Source organism: Crinia signifera, chromosome 3, assembly GCF_055691185.1.
Source record: "Crinia signifera chromosome 3, ASM5569118v1, whole genome shotgun sequence".
NCBI classification, from domain to species: domain Eukaryota; kingdom Metazoa; phylum Chordata; class Amphibia; order Anura; family Myobatrachidae; genus Crinia; species Crinia signifera.
Window position 1 is genome coordinate 8478168 of NC_139219.1, and position 20182 is coordinate 8498349.

The following is a 20182-nucleotide window of genomic DNA, read 5'->3' on the forward strand; positions in this document are numbered from 1 at the left end:
CCGCATGTCTGAGTGTGCAGGACTGAGACCATCGTTACTCCGAGCACATAGTGGGTGTGATTCAGTCTGTGCTCCTGTCGCTGCAGCAACTGCTTCTGTATGCTAATTCCACCACACTGACTGGGGCACAGCCGCATGTCTGAGTGTGCAGGACTGAGACCATCGTTACTCCGAGCACATAGTGGGTGTGATTCAGTCTGTGCTCCTGTCGCTGCAGCAACTGCTTCCGTATGCTAATTCCATCACACCGGGGCACAGCCGCATGTCTGAGTGTGCAGGACTGAGACCATCGTTACTCCGAGCACATAGTGGGTGTGATTCAGTCTGTGCTCCTGTCGCTGCAGCAACTGCTTCTGTATGCTAATTCCACCACACTGACTGGGGCACAGCCGCATGTCTGAGTGTGCAGGACTGAGACCATCGTTACTCCGAGCACATAGTGGGTGTGATTCAGTCTGTGCTCCTGTCGCTGCAGCAACTGCTTCCGTATGCTAATTCCACCACACTGATTGGGGCACAGCCGCATGTCTGAGTGTGCAGGACTGAGGCCATCATTACTCCGAGCACATAGTGGGTGTGATTCAGTCTGTGCTCCTGCCGCTGCAGCAACTGCTTCCGTTTGCTAATTCCACCACACTGGGGCACAGCCGCATGTCTGAGTGTGCAGGACTGAGACCATCGTTACTCCTAGCACATAGTGGGTGTGATTCAGTCTGTGCTCCTGCCGCTGCAGCAACTGCTTCTGTATGCTAATTCCACCACACTGATTGGGGCACAGCCGCATGTCTGAGTGTGCAGGACTGAGGCCATCATTACTCCGAGCACATAGTGGGTGTGATTCAGTCTGTGCTCCTGCCGCTGCAGCAACTGCTTCCGTTTGCTAATTCCACCACACTGGGGCACAGCCGCATGTCTGAGTGTGCAGGACTGAGACCATCGTTACTCCTAGCACATAGTGGGTGTGATTCTGTCTGTGCTCCTGCCGCTGCAGCAACTGCTTCTGTATGCTAATTCCACCACACTGGGGCACAGCCGCATGTCTGAGTGTGCAGGACTGAGGCGTCCTCATGCATGTTAGGTCGACTTGGCTAAGGTTGACACAAGCATTAGGTCGACAATGGCTAAGTCGACAGTAAAAAGGTCGACGTGAGTTTTTCACGCTTTTTCTGAGCCGACATTTCATGCCCTGCCATCCACTAGGGCGCGGTGGGAGAATAGAATAGTGGGCCGTCCGCAGCGAGCCATGCGACGACATTCAGGACAAAAAACTCATGCCGGCCTTTTTACTGTCAACCTAGCTTGTGTTGACCTTCCAACACTGTCGACCTTAGCCATATCGACCTATTGCATGTGTCAATCTAATCCATGTCGACCTTCAGTGGTCGATTCAAAGCATGTCGAACTAATGACCCCTGCCCAACTGAGGCGCCCCCTTAATATGGCTGCTGGTTCTGGCATTCTCTGACAATGGCAGCAGCGCTCCCGAACACAATGCCCCCTGTCACTGGTAATCACACTGCAACGCAATGCCCGCTGTGATGCCGCCAGTCCTGGGGACATGTGCAGTCTCCACTGGTCAATAGTGACAGAATGGGGACTGCGCACACGGCTGAATCCCGCCCTCTGTACGAAACCCAACATGATATGCCAACACAACGGGCCACCTCTGTGCCTCCACTTAACCACCTCTCTGTCACCGCAAAGGAACATCCAATACATTTCCTAAAATGTACGAGACCATGTGTCTCCCATGCATCCCAACTATAACCATGCTCTGTGCACACGGACTATGGATGTATGTGCAGGAGAAGAATACTGCCCCACTGCGCCCAACATCAGCAGTGTGGCCGAATCAGCCCCAGTGTGTTGAGGTTCTAGCCTGGTGACATTGGTCTTTGCTTGCCTAATACTGCTAGTGCTAATCTCTGCCAAGTAGTAACACGTCAGGGGAAACCAAGGGCAACCACACCACCGGCTGTATCACAGCAACCTCCAGTATGTAGACTGCAAACTATCCCAGGGGCACAGAAACGAGATAGAGTACAGTGTATGGTGAATAGTAGCAAACATTATCTCTCTCTCTCTCTTTGGATGAGATGTGCTAAGCCTGGAAAACTGAAAAAAATGGAGAGTGATAAACCAACAACCAATCAGCTCCTACCTTTCAAACACATCCTGTGACCTGGCAGTTAGGAGCTGATTGGCTCATGGTTTATCACTAAGCTTGAAAAGTGATAAAATGGAGAGTGAGAAATGTTCAGCCAATCAGCTCCTAACTGTCATGGCCCAGACTGGGTTTGAAAAAGACAACTGTCATTTATCACTCTCCATTTTACCAATTTCCAAGGTTAGTACATCTGGCTCTTTCTCTTTCTGTATATACTCTATATATATTGTGGTAATACATAGATTGAAGAATTGCAGTATCTGGAGCATTGTTAGTATTCGGTGCCTGTAATCCTTGATGTAATTGATGTTTGGAGGTTATATCGCGCTGTCCTTGCTGCTTGAATTGACAGTGGATGCGTCTAATAACAATGAGACGACTGCCTGGACCATTTCTCTTTTTAGTGTTGGTCTCTGCTATTATTTTTTCGCATTAAATGAATATGGTTCTGGGTTGAATTAAAAATTGTTTTTGCTTTTTGACTTATAAAAATCATTGTATACTAAAAGCAGTTCCATTATGGCGCCAGGCGAGGGAGGTCACATGACTCTGCCACCGGGAATTACATATATATACAGATATAGAATCTTATCACAAAGGCGGAGATGTATGAAGCAGTGGAAAGAGTCCAGAGGTGAGCCAGCTTCCGCCTCTAATTTTATGGAATGTACTTGATAAAAGCTTCTTCAATGCTGATTGGTTGCCATGGGCAACTGCTCTACTGGTCCAGTTCTTTACTCTTATCACTGCTTCATACATCTCCCCCAGAACTAGATGCAGTCAGCTGGTGTAGAACATTCACAAAGCTAAATATTCTGTGATATCGGTGACAGAAATCATTGAACCTGTATGGACAAGTGAGATCTGGGGGTGATCTCTGTAGCACTGTCACTAACCGCGCTTCTACACCAAAGTCCCGAGTCTGACCTGGGTTTTGGATCACGGTTCTAAGCCAGGTCATACACAGGACGTTACCCCTTTTTCACTGTGGCGCCAACAAAGGACATTTGCAGGTCAGTGACATTTTAATTGCACATAGTTGCAGTGTCTTTTGGAGATGACATCAGATCGTGACCCCTGGGTCGTGACCTCTGTCCCATTAGGACATGCCCCCTACGGGGTAGTTGTCCATGCCAAGCTGGGGGTAAGTCCATCACTCTGGAAGCTGCTGGGCTGCCCCTAGCCTCCGACATACCTTTACCCGGCTGGCGTTGCTACCACCATAGCAGGGCAGACAACAGCGCTGACCGCGTGTGCCCCTCAACCTCCCTACTGCCCGCAGGTCCTGGGTCAGACGATTCCCGGGTAACTTAAACCTTTTTTTCTGGGCAGGGGGGACCCTGAGCGAAAATCAGGGTTTATGCTTTGTGGGCCCATAGACGCCGCCTGACGGCCCCCTTCCTCGTATGTTCGCCCACATTTGGATACGAATGGATGTGCCCGCTCACACAGCCACCATCGAATGATTGTGTCACCCATTTGCAAATATAAGTCAGCCTAGACTGACATATTTATGAGTGACTGGGACGCAGACCGGCAGGCAACAGCCCGTCTGAGGATGCCCAGCGTTTTTCTGGGTGCACCCCTCATTTTTGTGGTAACGCCAAGAAAACGCTGGGCTTCCCCATGCTCATATCCACCGCCAGCCTGCACCAGATGATTGCATATGGCTTGGCGACTACACAAGTCGCTGAAGCCAATCGCATAAGAGTGAATAGGCATGCGCAGTCCCCGAAACAGCGGGGAGGTCCGAACTCGCAACATTGCAAGTCAACAAGAATCAGGCCCAATGTTCTTCATTGCGTTAGATAAGGGGTACAAATAAGCTTCACAAATGTATCTGTTAGTTCTGAACAGCTACAGAACTAAACTGGATCCAAAATGCAATTTAGTCAGTTTATTATTTCCAACCCGCCACCTGCTCCATCACGTAACAGATGGTAACATGAATGCTAATTGCAAGGCCAGACTTGCACACTGCAGGATAGAGTCTTTGTTCATTAGAATTTCTGTTTTTTGTGGTTTGTGAGGTTTTTTTATGTCCTTTTATTAGAACAGTTCCATTTGCTATTTCCAGTGATTTAGCAATAAAAGTTTCCACATTTTACGAAACGCGTCGATCGGTTACCCGGTATACTGCTCATGCTAAGGGCATTATGTATCAAGCATCACATTTTGGATGTGCTATGTCCTGCCACTTACTGTTATGTATGTAGAATTGTAATTCCAATCACAAAGGACGCTCTTCTGAAACAAGATGTCCATTGTGATGTCCATTGTGATGTCCATTGTGATTTGTAGCCCGGGAATCCGTCTGCACATGTTGCCAGAGCATATCTGAGCCGCGAGGGACACTGGGAGGGATCCCTTTGGATTCTCTCTTGGTGTACAATGCAGAAAGAAGCCCACAGGCTTCTATTTGGCAACGCTGGGTCTAACGGGTTTAAGCACCAGAAAATACCAAATTCTGGTGCCTGGTACATATGGGGAATGCAATCACAACACAGAAAATGTCAATTTTCTACATTTTGGCTACACTTGAACAAAACTATTCCAATAGCAATAGCAAGGAAGCGTGATCATTTTGAATGCTTTAATACAGACGTCTGTATGCGTTTGCTAAGATGATCAATCTGTTATACACATTTGAATATTTACTTATTTTTTTTTCTAACTAACGTTATTTTGCTTGGCTATCCAATAATGAATCATTTTAATTTAACAACTCATAGTTATAAAGGGGCCCTCTCAAAGGCTTCGTACATCTGTCCCATAGTCTTCCTCATTTATTACTAGTGCATGATACATAATTCTTATATATACCATACTGCCTTCCAGGACATGGGTACTCATGCCCTATATCAAACTGCACCTGGGGTAGTAGTATTTGGACTGAAGCACCTTTAATACCGCTTTCACACTGCCAAAACGTTTCAGAAACCGGTCTTTTTAAACGGTATTTAAAACGGGTCTGAGCCTTCACATTGCAGTAGATTACTGTTGTAAATACTGTTTAAATACCATTGACATCAGTCAACCCATTTAATCCCCTGATCACGTTACAAGGCAGAACGCAGGGGACAGCCAATCACAGGTCAGGTCTGTAATCTGTTGTTTTTACTAAATACCGTTTCAGATCCATTCTCGCTGCATAAAAAACGGCTCTGAAACGTGTAGGACTCTGCTTTTTAAACGTTTTGAAATACCGGTTATCTTTAACCGGTAAATTAACTCTGGCGCTTTCCCACTGCAGCCTTAAACGTTTTGAAAAAAATGGCAATATACCGTTTAACAAGTGCGGTGTGAAAGGGGTATAAGATGCTGCCTGCAGTATCTACTAACAGTGACACAAGAGGAAAAATGTAATGTGTCGTACAGCGAGTCTTCCTCATGACAGCGGGTGACCAGCCTCAGGGTTCCAAGAACGCCACCAATACCATAACCCTATATATATATAATTCAGGCAGATAAGCTTGGTAACTACCATTGGCTACTTTGGCCTTTCTACAAATCCTGTAACCACGGGACCAGTATCCTATGGGCTTGCGATAAATGTAGTTTTCTTTCAATGTCTCGTGTGACTAAAGAAATGCTTGTAATTTATAGCTGTTTGCTTTGTGCGAGTTTCAATTAGAATAGATTTCCGTAATTTAAATAAAAATATAATATACCTTTATAACCTTGCTCACTATCTCGGAGGTCGATTTTAGTGATTGCTTTAAAATCAGTATCCCATAGACGAATGCATCCATCCCTTCCTCCAGTAGAAAACCCTTCTTCGCAGGCGTACATGCTAAATATTCCAGCCTTGAAAGGAAACAGGAAGTACAGTATGGTGAGTCATAAGCAATGTTGCATACATGGGGGGGATTCAATGTTATTGCCATATAATCTACCTTCTAAAGTGCCGGGAGTTCACAGGGGCAATGTTTAATTGATGGTGGATATCATGCTGATAACGGTCGTGTTTGTGGCTAAACTCGACATAAACGGGTCAATTTTCAACTATTTCAGCTCACCACTCCAAGGTGGGGAATTGAAATGCCACCGCCGGCAGCCTATCATGCCCGAAACAGAGCAATTATATAGATCCTTTGGGCGCCAATTACTGGCTGTCAAAAATCCTGACAGTTGAATACTGAATAGACTGTCGTGGAATACAGAAAATTAAGTTCCAAATGGCGGTATCTAATTGACCGTGATGCTTTTTCAGTTGTTAGAACGCAATTAATAACTTATGATCATAATCGCAGAATCCAGTTAAAGGTCATTTTTATCACCCCGAAAATGTATTGGCGATCCCATGAAAACCCATGGGATCAGGGATAAGTGTTATCCTGGGTCTGGTGGCTGCTTATCAGGGATTAACCATAATACCCGATAACAGTGGGTAATGGGAGGAAAGGAAGTTGCATCACAGCTAATAAGATAGCCCCTATACTGTACTATGGACCAAGCAGGTGTCATTAATGCAGGGTTTATAAGAAAAATAGACAGACCTCAAAAACAGTACCTTTACTGTGGCACAAGGAGGGGTCTAATGGCATAAACAGAGCATGTGAATGGGTCTGATGGAATACAAGGGGTCTGATGGCAAAAAAGGGGCACATGGAGGGGTCTGATGGCATAAACAGAGCATGTAAATGGGTCTGATGGAGTACAAGGGGTCTGATGGCAAAAAAAGGGGCACATGAAGGGGTTTTAAGGCATAAAAGGGGCATGTGGCTATGTCTGATGTCATAAAAGGGGCATATGGCTGACCTATTTCGAGGCTAGACAGGACTATTGAGTACTAATAGTTAACTGGCCTCCAACCTTAAATGACTGCCTGCACCTGGTCTAGTGCTCAATACCGTATCTAGGTTGCTAACACTGATTTACACTTTGAATGCATTTATCACTGATTATCAATGAGATGATTTCAATACTGTATACAGTATACTTACGCTGTGAGCTCCTTGAATGGTTCGGACTAGGGTCAGGCCTTTCCACACATAGATGTCCCCATTTAATGCCCCTGAGTAAGTGATGTCATCTCTTGTACACGCTAAGCACAGGATTGTCTGCAAATCTCCCGCTTTCCCGAATATTCCTCTCTTTGCTGTGAGGGCATTGCCGCACAAAGTCCAGAACTACGAAAACATAGCAAGTGTTCATTCTACGTAGTGACTGTACTCTACGTTTTACTGACACTCTGGGCCTTATTCTGGTCCACACGCAGCGATGCAAAGTTTGCATAGCTGACTGTCTTTTTAAGCCCGCCTGCCGCTCATATTGCCACCCGCCCCCATTCTCAGGGCAAATTCGCCCGCACGGCTGCAAATGGATGTTTTGCATAAAGCTCCAGTCGCAGCCTATGGGGGGGACGCCCACATCATTCCATGGGCGCCGATCAGCGAATTATGTGGTGCTTACATGCAAAACCAAGACACTCTCAGGTGTCATAGTTTTGCATCTGTCCTGTACAAGGACAGGCGGGCAGCTGATATCCGGTGATATCAGCTGCCCCCCCCCCCCCCCCCGGTCACCCGCCTCACTGGGGCATTACCATGGGCATGCCAAGCGTTCCCATGGGTGCATCCCCCGGCCCTCCGCCCGCACTGTTGTGTGCAAGCATCCAGAGAACACTCTGTTCACCGTGGCCGGTCGCAAAAATGCGCATGTGCAGATGAAAACATTGCGCTCCCGTGCGAATTTGCAATCAACCAGAATAACCTCCTTTCACTCATGTATTTAGAACCTAAAATGCTAATCCAAACATTTTTATAAATTTGCCAGGAATAATAATTCCGAGGGCTGGAAATGCTGGTCACTAATGCAGGACGTTCATTAATACGGCTGTAAATTATTCATGAGATAACTTTTACAGCATTATGTAACCGCAGGAACTATTACCGCTAACTACATTACTGTATTCAAATGACAAAGAACATCAAACTTACGCCATTAGCGGTTTATTTACCAAGATGGGATGTTTCCCATAGCAACCAATCAGAATCTACTTATTATTTATTTAGCGTCTTCTAAATCAGTGGTTCTCAAACTTGGTCCTCAGGACCCCACAAAGGTCACGTTTTCCAGGTCACTCGGCAGCTGCATTCATTACTTTTATGCAGAAAAAACATATATATATAAAATCAGGCGCACTAAAAATTCCAATAATATATACCTCTAATAGGTGTAATTTATTTGAAAGTAATAATGGGTTGGAGACCTTAAATTATATAATTACTACGGCAGCTCCCAATAGCAAACTGGATATTTGCGTAAACAATCGAAAGGTATAGAGGTAAATAGATGCGTGATATTAGAATCACACACAAATTCTCCTCTAAAAGAGAGCGCCACAAAGCTGAGTATAATTAATCAATTTGTTTTATTATTATATCATTAATATATTTTCATAAACATAAGCATTCATTACTTACTGACGCATTTTTAAATATCCACAGGTAGAACTAATTATTTTGATTTGAGACCTGGAAAACCTGCACTGTCTGATAGAATCTGATTGGTTGCCCATAGCAACATCCGGTCTTCAACAGAACTCCAATCTTAGTACATAAACCCCTTAACATGTGTTCTGAATTATTATACAGTTATTTAAACAAGCAAATCGCTCACCTTTATGTGTTTGACACCACAGCTAACCAATCTATTGGGCTGATAAGGATCCCAGGAAATATCAAATATCTGTTAAGAAATGAAATGTTAATGTCAATCATTTGTTCCTAAAAGTCAGAAATTTAAAAAAAAATGGTTGTTTGGATACATTGGTTAAATCAAATGGATTTTCCCAAATTTGACTGAATGTTTGTTTTTGTCTTCAAGTGTTTCAGTGCAAATGGTTGACTGCCTGATTAGAGATGAGTGCCTGCTATCAGTCCTGAGTTAGGTGGTGCACTGATTAGAGATGAGTGTCTACTATCAGTCATGAGTTAGGTGGTGCACTGATTAGAGCTGAGTGCCTACTATCGGTCCTGATTTAGGTGGTGCATTGATTACAGATGAGTGTCTACTATCAGTCCTGAGTTAGGTGGTGCACTGATTAGAGATGAGTGCCTACTATCAGTCCTGAGTTAGGTGGTGCACTGATTAGAGTTGAGTGCCTACTATCAGTCCTGAGTTAGGTGGTGCACTGATTAGAGCTGAGTGCCTGCTATCAATTCTGAGTTAGGTGGTGCACTGATTACAGATGAGTGTCTACTATCAGTCCTGAGTTAGGTGGTGCACTGATTAGAGATGAGTGCCTACTATCAGTCCTGAGTTAGGTGGTGCACTGATTAGAGTTGAGTGCCTACTATCAGTCCTGAGTTAGTTGGTGCAACTATTAGAGATGAGTGTCTACTATCAGTCCTGAGTTAGGTGGTGCACTGATTAGAGAAGAGTGCCTACTATCGGTCCTGATTTAGGTGGTGCACTGATTAGAGATGAGTGTCTTCTATCAGTCCTTAGTTAATTGGTACAACTATTAGAGATGAGTGCCTACTATCAGTCCTGAGTTAGGTGGTGCACTGATTAGAGATGAGTGTCTACTATCAGTCCTGAGTTAGGTGGTGCACTGATTAGAGGCGAGTGAATGTAAACAGTCCTGAGTTAAGCTGGGTACACATCTATACAATCCCTGTTTTCTTGCGAACGTTCGATCGACCATACACTCGACAGACCGTCCACAAACACCAGCCGATACGCGCGTACACCCCTGTACAATTTTACTTGTGACGTTTGACCTACTCCCGTCCAAACAGTCACAAGAAAAAGATTGTACCACCGTACACACTCTCTCGATTTGGGCTATTGACACGTCGTATATAAACAAAATTATCATAATGGGCTGGGTTAAGGGCATACTTATAGCAAACCACTATATAGATGGGTTACGCGAAATTAGTCAGCCAGCAGGGTGACTAAACTTCTATATAGACAAGCTATGCGGCTGACTAAAATTTAGACGCATAACCCGTCTATACGTCTATATAGAAGCTTAGTCACCCTGCCTGCTGACTAAAATTTAGACGAATAACCCGTCTATACGTCTATATAGAAGCTTAGTCACCCTGCCTGCTGACTAAAATTTAGACGAATAACCCGTCTATATAGAAGTTTAGTCACCCTGCCTGCTGACTAAAATTTAGACGAATAACCCGTCTATATAGAAGTTTAGTCACCCGGCTGGCTGACTAAAATTTAGACACGTACCCTGTCTATATATGCTGTAGGAGAGATGATGCAGCTATGGAACGCCCACATGGGTGTTCCAGCTTTGGCAGTATAATCGCAAGAACGGCCAGCATATCGATCGAACGTGCGTACACACTGCACTTTTGTTCTGATATGGGCCCGTCCGGTCGGATGAATATTAAACAGCATTGAACCCTCGACCGAACGAGTATGGACGGACAAGACCGTTTTTGGCCGTTTATCGATCGTACAGAGGGAGTCGGGACAGCGTACACACCTATACAATGGAACGGCCGTCCATCCCAGAACAGAAGAACGGCCCGACGATTGTATATACGTGTACCCAGCTTTTGTTGGTGCAACTATTAGAGATGACTGCAACCCCCAATCAGTACTATTCCCAATGGAGACTATTGCATAGACCCTTAAATGTGATTTCTCCATTGGCTGATCTTATAAATAATCACTTTCCACAATACAGTGTCTTGTACGTACAGTAACTTCCTGTTAAAGCCTCATTCATACTGACAATAATGCATTGTCACATGCATTGTGCAGCACAGAATATTTGTTTTGGTAAGTCCCAGGCACGCTGTATGATGGATTCCATAGCTGGTGGTTAGCGGACATCCCATTATAATGATGCTGAAAATGCTATTTAAAGAACAGACAACACAGTGCACACTTGTCCTTGTTTAAAGAGCATTAGTGGCACATTTACTACAACATCTCATACTGTAACTTCCATGCAGCACAGCTTGCTACGTACTTCTGTGCTTAACCGCTCCAAAAGACCGCCATTGTATTCCACAGTGTTAGTTCTTCTGGACATTACAGACAAAGCACATGTAATAGAAATTCAATAAAATGCCTTATAACGACGCCTGCGTGCACAATGCTTGTCGGTCCTTCAACTGATCACTCAATATAAGCATGATTAAGGTTGCCGTAGCAACTCACACACACACACACACACACACACGCACACACACACACACACATTACAACACAAGCATCTGAATTACCCTGTCGGAGTGGCCAGTAGCTGTTGCCATAACTTTGCCTTTCTGCCAGTCCCAAATGCAAACTGTGTTTTTGGCATCCAGTCCCACAGAAGCGAGACGCTGTGGAAAGAGGACAGAGGACATCAGTGCGACCTGGATAACATGCATGCATTATATATTACAGGAATAAATACAACAATCCCACTACACAATAATAAATACCTACTGTGCTTACACTTAATCCCACAGAGCTGTGATAAGGGTCATGTTTCTGAATCACACGCAATATGCGCGTTATGTTGATATTCATGTAAATTAGCGACTATATACTGGGAAAACCCCCCACAGCGGATGTGTCACGAGGGCGCTGTTCTGTTCTGATGAGAGGGGATCAGAAATGTTGCAGGAATGTATTGGGCACACCTGGGTGGTTACTGGTAGGTGGGGAGTAGACTGGGTTGCCTACACTCCCGGATTGGTCCGGGAAGGTCCTGGAAATCGGGTCCCACTCCTGGCCCAATGGAAAGGTGGAGGACCACAACACATTTCCCTGGCTGCAGCGTTAAATCACTGCCATTTGAGGCTTTTCAGGGGTGGGGCTAAATATGCAAATAAATCTACATTAGGCCACGCCCCCGAAGTGCTGCTGACGCTGCTGACAGTCTCATCTTGCTGACAGGCTTCTCCCGGAGAGGAGACTTTGAAAGTAGTCAACCCTGGGAGTAGTAGAGGCAGAAATGGTCAGGAGGCCATGGTCAGATGGAGAAACGGCACCTGCCTCAGGGCTGGTGCATGATCCAATAATACTGGGGTGCACCAATCGATATGTGGGGGTGGGGGTCAGTCCTTGCAGAGTCGGTTGGACAGATATACACAAGGGAAGGAGTTTCTAGTGGCATTTCCATTAAGTCACAGACAATGCACGCGCTGCTGTGTACACGTTTCCACATGACTCAGAATTAGGCCTATGTACGCAGATAGCTTGGTGGAACCAATCAGGGGCTTCTCTTGGACACAGGCGCTACACAGTGGAACCAATCAGAGGCTTCTCTTGGAGACAGTCCCTATGCAGTGGAACCAATCGGAGGCTTCTCTTGGACACAGTCGCTACGCAGTGGAACCAATCAGGGGTTTCTCTTGGACACAGTCCCTACGCAGTGGAACCAATCAGGGGCTTCTCTTGGACACAGTCCCTACGCAGATGTTTCCTCCCTCTACAGAGTTATGTACAGTAAAATGAGCCCCACATGTGCAGACTGGGGGCCTGAATCAGGCCTCATCGCACTGCTGCAAATTATCCATGAACTGCAAATGCATATAGGCTGCAATGTGCGCGCACGACACCTGCCAGCGATGACCTCCTGAAACTTTTTTGGGATCGATGGCTGTTCGCACAGTGATTGACAGGTAGTAGGCATCTGGGTGTGGGAATTGACTGATTGGTGGGAGTGCTAACAAAAACGCAGGCGTGTCAGAAAATAAAACTCTCCAAAAAGTTTAAAAAAAGTTAACTTGGAGAGTCATAAACAACCAGCCAATCAGATCCTACCCGTCATTTTTTAAACCCAGTCTGTGATATGGCAGTTAGGATCTGATTGGCTGGTTGTTTATCACTCTCCACTTTTTCACATCTGGCCCTATAGGTGAAATGTAATAGGATGAGAGAATCAGAAAGTGAGAGATTTGATAAGAAATCACCAGGTTTTGTTTTTTAAAGCGGCAATCATTTACACTGCTAAACCAGTTTGATTTTGCAGTGTAAATGATTGCCGCTTTAAAAAAAACAAAACCCCTGTAGATTTCTTACCAAATCTCTCACTTTCTGATTCTCTCTATTACATTTCAGCCTATGGGTGACATTTAATAGGATGCGATTTTTTGTCATTTTTAAATTCCTCCATTATCGCACTTTTAAATCGCATTTTTTGCCGTGAATTTTCATATTTAATGAGGTGCGTATTCCGGGTAAAAAAGTGCGATATGGTGCAATTTTTAGTCATGAAAATGTGCGAATTTGTATAAAAAAAAAAAAAGAAAAAAAATGGCGTGAGGTCCCCCCTCCTGAGCACAACCAGCACCGGGCTCATTGAGCCGGACCTGGTTCCAAAAATACGGGGTACAAAAAATCTGGGAGTCCCCCATATTTTGAAACCAGGTCCGGCTCAATGAGCCCGGGGTTGGTTATGCTCAGGGGGACCTCACGCCATTTTTTTTTTTTAATTAACTTTTACACATTTTTTAAGACAGGATCATGCAAATTCGCCTGTCTGCATGTGTGGCGAATTTTAGTAACATTTTCCCGTTTTTGCATCTCATTAAATCTAAAAGTCTAAAAATCGCACTTTCTGAATGTGCGATTTTGCGGCAAAATCGCCGTTTTTTGCAGTTTTTCACATCTCATTAAATATGCGAATTCGGGAAAAAGTGCAATTTCGGCAGTTTTTGGCAAGAAAAACGTGAAAAATCACATTTTCGCATCTCATTAAATGTCACCCTAAATGTCCAATGACAGATTTAAGAGACAACACAAACCTGTCCGTCTGAATCAAACGCCAATCCTGCGACGCCATGCGTGTGTACGTCCTTCAGGATGGACACTGTCTGCATTGTGTAGGAGTCCCATATGCAGATGTAAGGCTCTTTTCCCACCTGTCCTGTGGCGACGAGCGTTCTATCTGGATGTAACGCAAGGCTGCAAGGACAAAAACAGCAATGATTAATACAAAAATATATATAATGTAATTGCAGCAATTTGTACAGGTAGATATCACACAAGTAGGAACAATCCTTCCACACAGCAAAAGCAGAATATGTCCTTGTACCCAAAAACTATTAACCATATGTTGTCATATAAAAGGTCAGAATGCTACGCTGTCTCCCCATTAGACTCCTCCTCCTCATATAGGGGAAGGCGGGGCTAGTTGTTACAATATTACAGATAATAAAAAACATAATAAACAAACATGTTTTTCGGAACAAAAATAATGGTAACAATCTGCTCCCTATGGGGGTAAGTTGTTACGGGGTTGGGGCAAGTTGCTACTGATAAAATAATCAATATACTGTAAAATCTTAATATAAAAAGGGCTCATTAGAAAACTTTGTACGTTTTTCACAAAATGACATTTGGCATTGATGGTGTAATGGTAAGTGTTACTGCCTCACACCACTTCTCAGCATTGAATTCATAATGGCGCCCACTGCTCCCCTCCATACGTACTACTCTATCATACCCTCCAACATCACCCATTGCACTCGGTACACAGTGCTCTGCTCCTGGACTTCCCTGGTAATGTAGGATTACCATCACCTGTGTGGAACTAGGTAATTGACAAGAAGGGTGTTTCAACTCAGGTGATGGCAATCATACATTACCAGGGAAGTCCAGGAACAGAGCATTGTGTACCGAATGCAATGGGTCATGTTGGAGGGTATGCTCTATGGCAGTGGTTCCCAACCCTGGTCCTCAAGTACCCCCAACAGTGCACGTTTTCCAGGTCTCCACACAAGATCACAGATGAGATAATTAGCTCCACCTGTGATCTTTTCAAATGTGCCTGAATAATGAGTGCACCTGCTGGGTGACCTGGAAAACGTGCACTGTTGGGGCTACTTGAGGACCAGGGTTGGGAACCACTGCTCTATGGGACAGTGAGCAGCACCAGTCATGTTCTGAGAAGGGCTATATGTATACATATACCCACACACACACACACACTGCACCAGGATGTAGCATGCACAGAGCACTGCCTACGCGGACTCCAGGGACAGCAGCTTATTTATCTCTGAAAGGTTTTTTCCGGAATAGCTGGAAAAATGCAGAGAAAATAAACTGTGCCGGTGTCCGACAATATTCTGTGAGTTATCGCCATTGTTGCCGAGTAGAGCACTGGAACTAAAGGGCGTGATATAAATGACATTAAACTTGAAACCTGCCCACGTCTTTGAGAATAAGCCCTGAGTACATTCCGCTGTCCAGCAGTTACTATATACGTGTGCGTCCAGTCCTGCCCCTAAGCTTGCGGGATCGTGCATTAGCTCTTGTGGTTGCTGCATATATAGTGCATTGTGATGAATGTATATTTGGAGAAAATTACCATCTCATGTTTATTTTATCATCAGTGCTGTAGCAGAGAATTCTATTACAGCAAAGTGGAAAGTGACTGACATTGGCTTCCGCTCAGAGGTTATTAATATTCATAGATACAAACTGACTGATTGACGTCTATGGGGCTGATTCTGGGAATACAGCAACTGTACACTGGGATAAAACCATGTTGTGCTGCAGGTGGGGCAGATGTAACCAGTGCAGACAGATTTATGCTGGATAAACACTGGATGATGTAGCAGCAGGAAAGTTCAGATATATTGTGGGTGAGTTGGCAGCTGTGTACCAGTGATATGACATATAGCATCTGCCCTGCAGCACACCCGATGCCAATATATCTGCGGATACTGTATGTGGGCATCGTGCTGTCGTACACTTGCTGCAGGGACCGACATCACAGCTAGTCGGGCAATTCCAACGCCTGCAGGCTGCGTGACAAGGACTCACATATTAGCCGTATCTCTATACATATCTATCAGGTGTGCACCAGCTTTAGGAGAGGTCGTGTCCAAACCGAAATGTATCATTGAAGGGTCAATTTAAGCTGTCTACGTGGGCCACATGCAAAAGCGGCCTATATTTACCCTACATGCAAATATAATGGGTAGAATTCAATTGTTTATGCCCTCTCAGACGTGACTTACCTCCGGTCTAAACTGACAGGAGATTGGAGGGCGCAATTCAATTGGTTTGTTAATGCACTGATTATGCCCAGCACTGCCAGGTCCAGCCGTGTAAAACGGCTCAACCCGTCCAAAGTGCTGGTCAAAATGTGACATTTGGGAGCCAGCACAGGGGGCTATGAGAACGTTTCTGCCAACTGAATTGATCTCTCAGGCTCCAGCCTGAGAGACCCCTTGTATTTCACCATGGTTTGTTCCTATTGCAGTTACTTGCTCATTTTTGCTAAACTCAGAATCAGATGAGGCCTTATTTATGTGGGTAATAGATTTGAGCAGGGCTTAAAGTGGTCTCGGAGAGGTGGTGGAACTCCTTTTCCCTAACACCGATACCCCCTCCCCCCACCTCCCTTTTAGGCAGATCCTGGACCAGTGCCAGGGAATTTGTGCCCTACCTCCCATAAAGGGACAATGGTCCCATAAGGAAGGGGTGTGGTCACACAATAGTAACTCCAATTAAAATGACAACACACAGTAGCACAATCATATACACATTAAAAAACATGTAGTGCCCTTGATTCATATTAAATAACACAGTAGTGCCCCTTATACACATAATGTCCACAGTTTTGCTGCTTATACACATCTGTCTCTGTCCCTCAGCAGCAGCTCACTGTCCAAGTTCCTCCAGCAGCTCCATGCCCTGTGTCCCTCCAGCAGCTTCCCCACCTCTCTGTGTCCCTCCGGCCCCTGGTCACCATGTCTTCAGCAAGCACAGAGTCTGCTCCTCTTATACCCCATTCACACCAGAAATGCAGGGACAAACCCGGGAATTCAGTTCCCCGGACAAGCAGGGACATTCCCGGGTTTGGACCCATTCACACCAGAAAGTCCCTGCATTTTCTGGTGTGAGAAGGGGGCGGGAAGGAGGCCGGCAGGAGGTGGGGAGGAGGCGGGAAGTCGGCGGGCAGGCAGCGGGATGGCGGCGGAGGTGGGGAGAATACTCACCCCGGTTGCTGGTCCTCCATGCAGGCCAGGGATCCACACAGGCGGCGGCGCAAATGACGGGACAGGCTGCGGATGAAAATGACGCAGCTCTCCGGCGTCCTCACTGCCGCCGGAGAACTGCGTCATCATCATCCACCGGCTGTCCCGTCATTTGCGCCCGCCGCCTGCGTGGATTCCCGTCCAGACAGCACACCGAGGACACGGCAACCCGGGTAAGTATAACCTGTACCTTTCACACCAGCCAGGTCCCCGGGTTGAACCCGGGAACAACCCTGGTACCTAGCCGGGTTGAAATTTGCCCAGGATTTTGTCCCGGGAACCTTTCACACCAGCGCTAGTACCGGGTTGTTCCCGGACTAAACCTGGGAATTTAGGCTGGTGTGAATGGGGTATTAGTGGCTCTTCTTCACTGCAGCAATGATGACATGAAATCACATACACCGTGCCAGCAGAAGAAGCCGCTGGGACAGGCTGGATTACTGTTCAGGGCTGTGGTAGAGGTGGAACTCTGTTCCCCCTCACTTTAACCCCTGGATTTGGGTGGGGTGTCTTCAAACTGAAATCTATAGTGTAGGGTAAAAATAAAGCTGTCTAATGCCCCGTACACCCTAGATGGCGGCCGGCACACACTGTTACCGATATTGTTCAGTGACATCACCGGGACCCTTCTGAACGTGCAGAACGTACGGAGGCTACATATCCAAAATTGACTTGAATGTCTGGACAACAAGGTGGTGGTGGAGGGGGGGGTTATTGAACCAAACCATGGGAGCTGTGCAGCATAGTTATGTGTGTGTGTCCCCCCGTGTGTCTGTGTGTGTAAGCTGAACGTGGGAGCTGTGCAGCATAGTTATGTGTGTGTGTCCGTGTGTGTGTGTGTCCGTGTGTGTGTAAGCTGAACGTGGGAGCTGTGCAGCATAGTTATGTGTGTGTGTCCCCCCGTGTGTCTGTGTGTGTAAGCTGAACGTGGGAGCTGTGCAGCATAGTTATGTGTGTGTGTCCGTGTGTGTGTGTGTCCGTGTGTGTGTAAGCTGAACGTGGGAGCTGTGCAGCATAGTTATGTGTGTGTGTCCGTGTGTGTGTGTCCGTGTGTGTGTAAGCTGAACATGGGAGCTGTACAGCATAGTTATGTGTGTGTGTCCCTGTGTGTGTGTGTCTGTGTGTAAGCTAAACGTGGGAGCTGTGCAGCATAGTTATGTGTGTGTGTGTGTCCGTGTGTGTGTAAGCTGAACGTGGGAGCTGTGCAGCATAGTTATGTGTGTGTGTCCGTCCGTGTGTGTGTGTCCGTGTGCGTGTAAGCTGAACGTGGGAGCTGTGCAGCATAGTTATGTGTGTGTGTGTCCGTGTGTCCGTGTAAGCTGAACGTGGGAGCTGTGCAGCATAGTTATGTGTGTGTGTGTCCGTGTGTGTGTGTGTGTGTGTGTGTAAGCTGAACGTGTGAGCTGTACAGCATAGGTACATACCTCCCAACTTTTGTAGGTCAGCAAGCGGGGGGGGGGGGTGGCCTAATTTTGCCGCTATGGGGGCATGACCCAGAGGCTCTGTGAGCCTCTAGCCATGCCCCCAGCCCCCTGGCTGCGGGAATAGACGCTGTGCGCATGCGCACAGCGTTTATTCCCCGCTGCTTAGCAGCTGACAGGGGGGACTCCCAACAGCCCCCCCACACCGCGGGACACTGCCGCCCGCGAGTTGGACAGCGGGACAGGCCCTGACAATCGGGACTGTCCCGATAAAATCGGGACTGTTGGGAGGTATGTAGGTATGTGTGTGTGTCCCAGTGTGTGTAAGCTAAACGTGTGAGCTGTGCAGCATAGTTATGTGTGTGTGTCCGTGTGTGTGTCCCCTTGTGTGTGTAAGCTGAACGTGGGAGCTGTGCAGCATAGTTATGTGTGTGTGTGTGTGTGTGTGTAAGCTGAACGTGTGAGCTGTACAGCATAGTTATGTGTGTGTGTCCCCGTGTGTGTGTGTCTGTGTGTAAGCTAAACGTGGGAGCTGTGCAGCAGTTATGTGTGTGTGTGTGTGTCCGTGTGTGTGTAAGCTGAACGTGGGAGCTGTGCAGCATAGTTATGTGTGTGTGTCCGTCCGTGTGTGTGTGTGTGTGTCCGTGTGCGTGTAAGCTGAACGTGGGAGCTGTGCAGCATAGTTATGTGTGTGTGTGTCCGTGTGTCCGTGTGCGTGTAAGCTGAACGTGGGAGCTGTGCAGCATAGTTATGTGTGTGTGTGTCCGTGTGTCCGTGTGCGTGTAAGCTGAACGTGGGAGCTGTGCAGCATAGTTATGTGTGTGTGTGTCCGTGTGTGTGTGTCCGTGTAAGCTGAACGTGGGAGCTGTGCAGCATAGTTATGTGTGTGTGTCCGTGTGTGTCCGTGTGCGTGTAAGCTGAACGTGGGAGCTGTGCAGCATAGTTATGTGTGTGTGTGTCCGTGTGCGTGTAAGCTGAACGTGGGAGCTGTGCAGCATAGTTATGTGTGTGTGTCCGTGTGTGTGTAAGCTGAACGTGGGAGCTGTGCACGGAGGATTCTCACAGCTGCACAGGAGAGACAGGGAATGTGTGAATACTGTGGGCTGTGTGATCAGTGCTGAGAATAGCACAGTAATACAGGACGGCTGACAGAGAGGAGGAGGAAGACCTTTGTTTTCCAGAAACAATAATATCACACATTGGGCCTGATTCAGGTCCATTCGATCGGGCACTCACTGCGGGAATGTCCCTGCCGGCATGGGAATGGATGTGTGCACTTACATACCTCCCAACTTTTGTGAAGTTCAAAACGGGACACTCCCGCAGCACCCGAAAAATGGGCGTGGCCTCATGGAGCGATGCGTCCTCAGGCCACACCCTCATTTTCTGCCCTTCTGTATTGCTGAATAGATGCATGCGCACAGCGTCTATACCGTTCAGGCTGGGGGGGGGGCTTCCAACTGCCCCCCCCCCCCCTGCCACGCGACTGGCGGCCCTGGGCGAGAAGCTGGACAGTTGGGATCTATGCACTTACACATCTATTCAAATGCGGGCATACGGGCAAATAGAGGTGTCTTAGATCTGCGAGCGCTGGCAAAATCATTAGATGTTTATGACCACCAAATGACTTTGGC

At 46.6% G+C, this 20182-nt stretch overlaps 1 protein-coding gene across 6 annotated transcripts in view; it reads right to left on the bottom strand.

Moving 5' to 3' along the window:
• EML6 (EMAP like 6) overlaps positions 1–20182 on the bottom strand; it is a 201057-nt gene that overhangs the window by 138025 nt on the left and 42850 nt on the right. For all 6 annotated transcript variants that reach the window (XM_083175222.1, XM_083175218.1, XM_083175217.1 and 3 more), the window contains exons 2-6: positions 13885–14044; positions 11374–11472; positions 8792–8860; positions 7114–7299; positions 5839–5974 (exon numbers count right to left, since the gene is read on the bottom strand). In XM_083175222.1, the coding sequence (XP_083031348.1) occupies positions 5839–5974; positions 7114–7299; positions 8792–8860; positions 11374–11472; positions 13885–14044 (650 nt within the window). The remainder of the gene's footprint in view (positions 1–5838; positions 5975–7113; positions 7300–8791; positions 8861–11373; positions 11473–13884; positions 14045–20182) is intronic.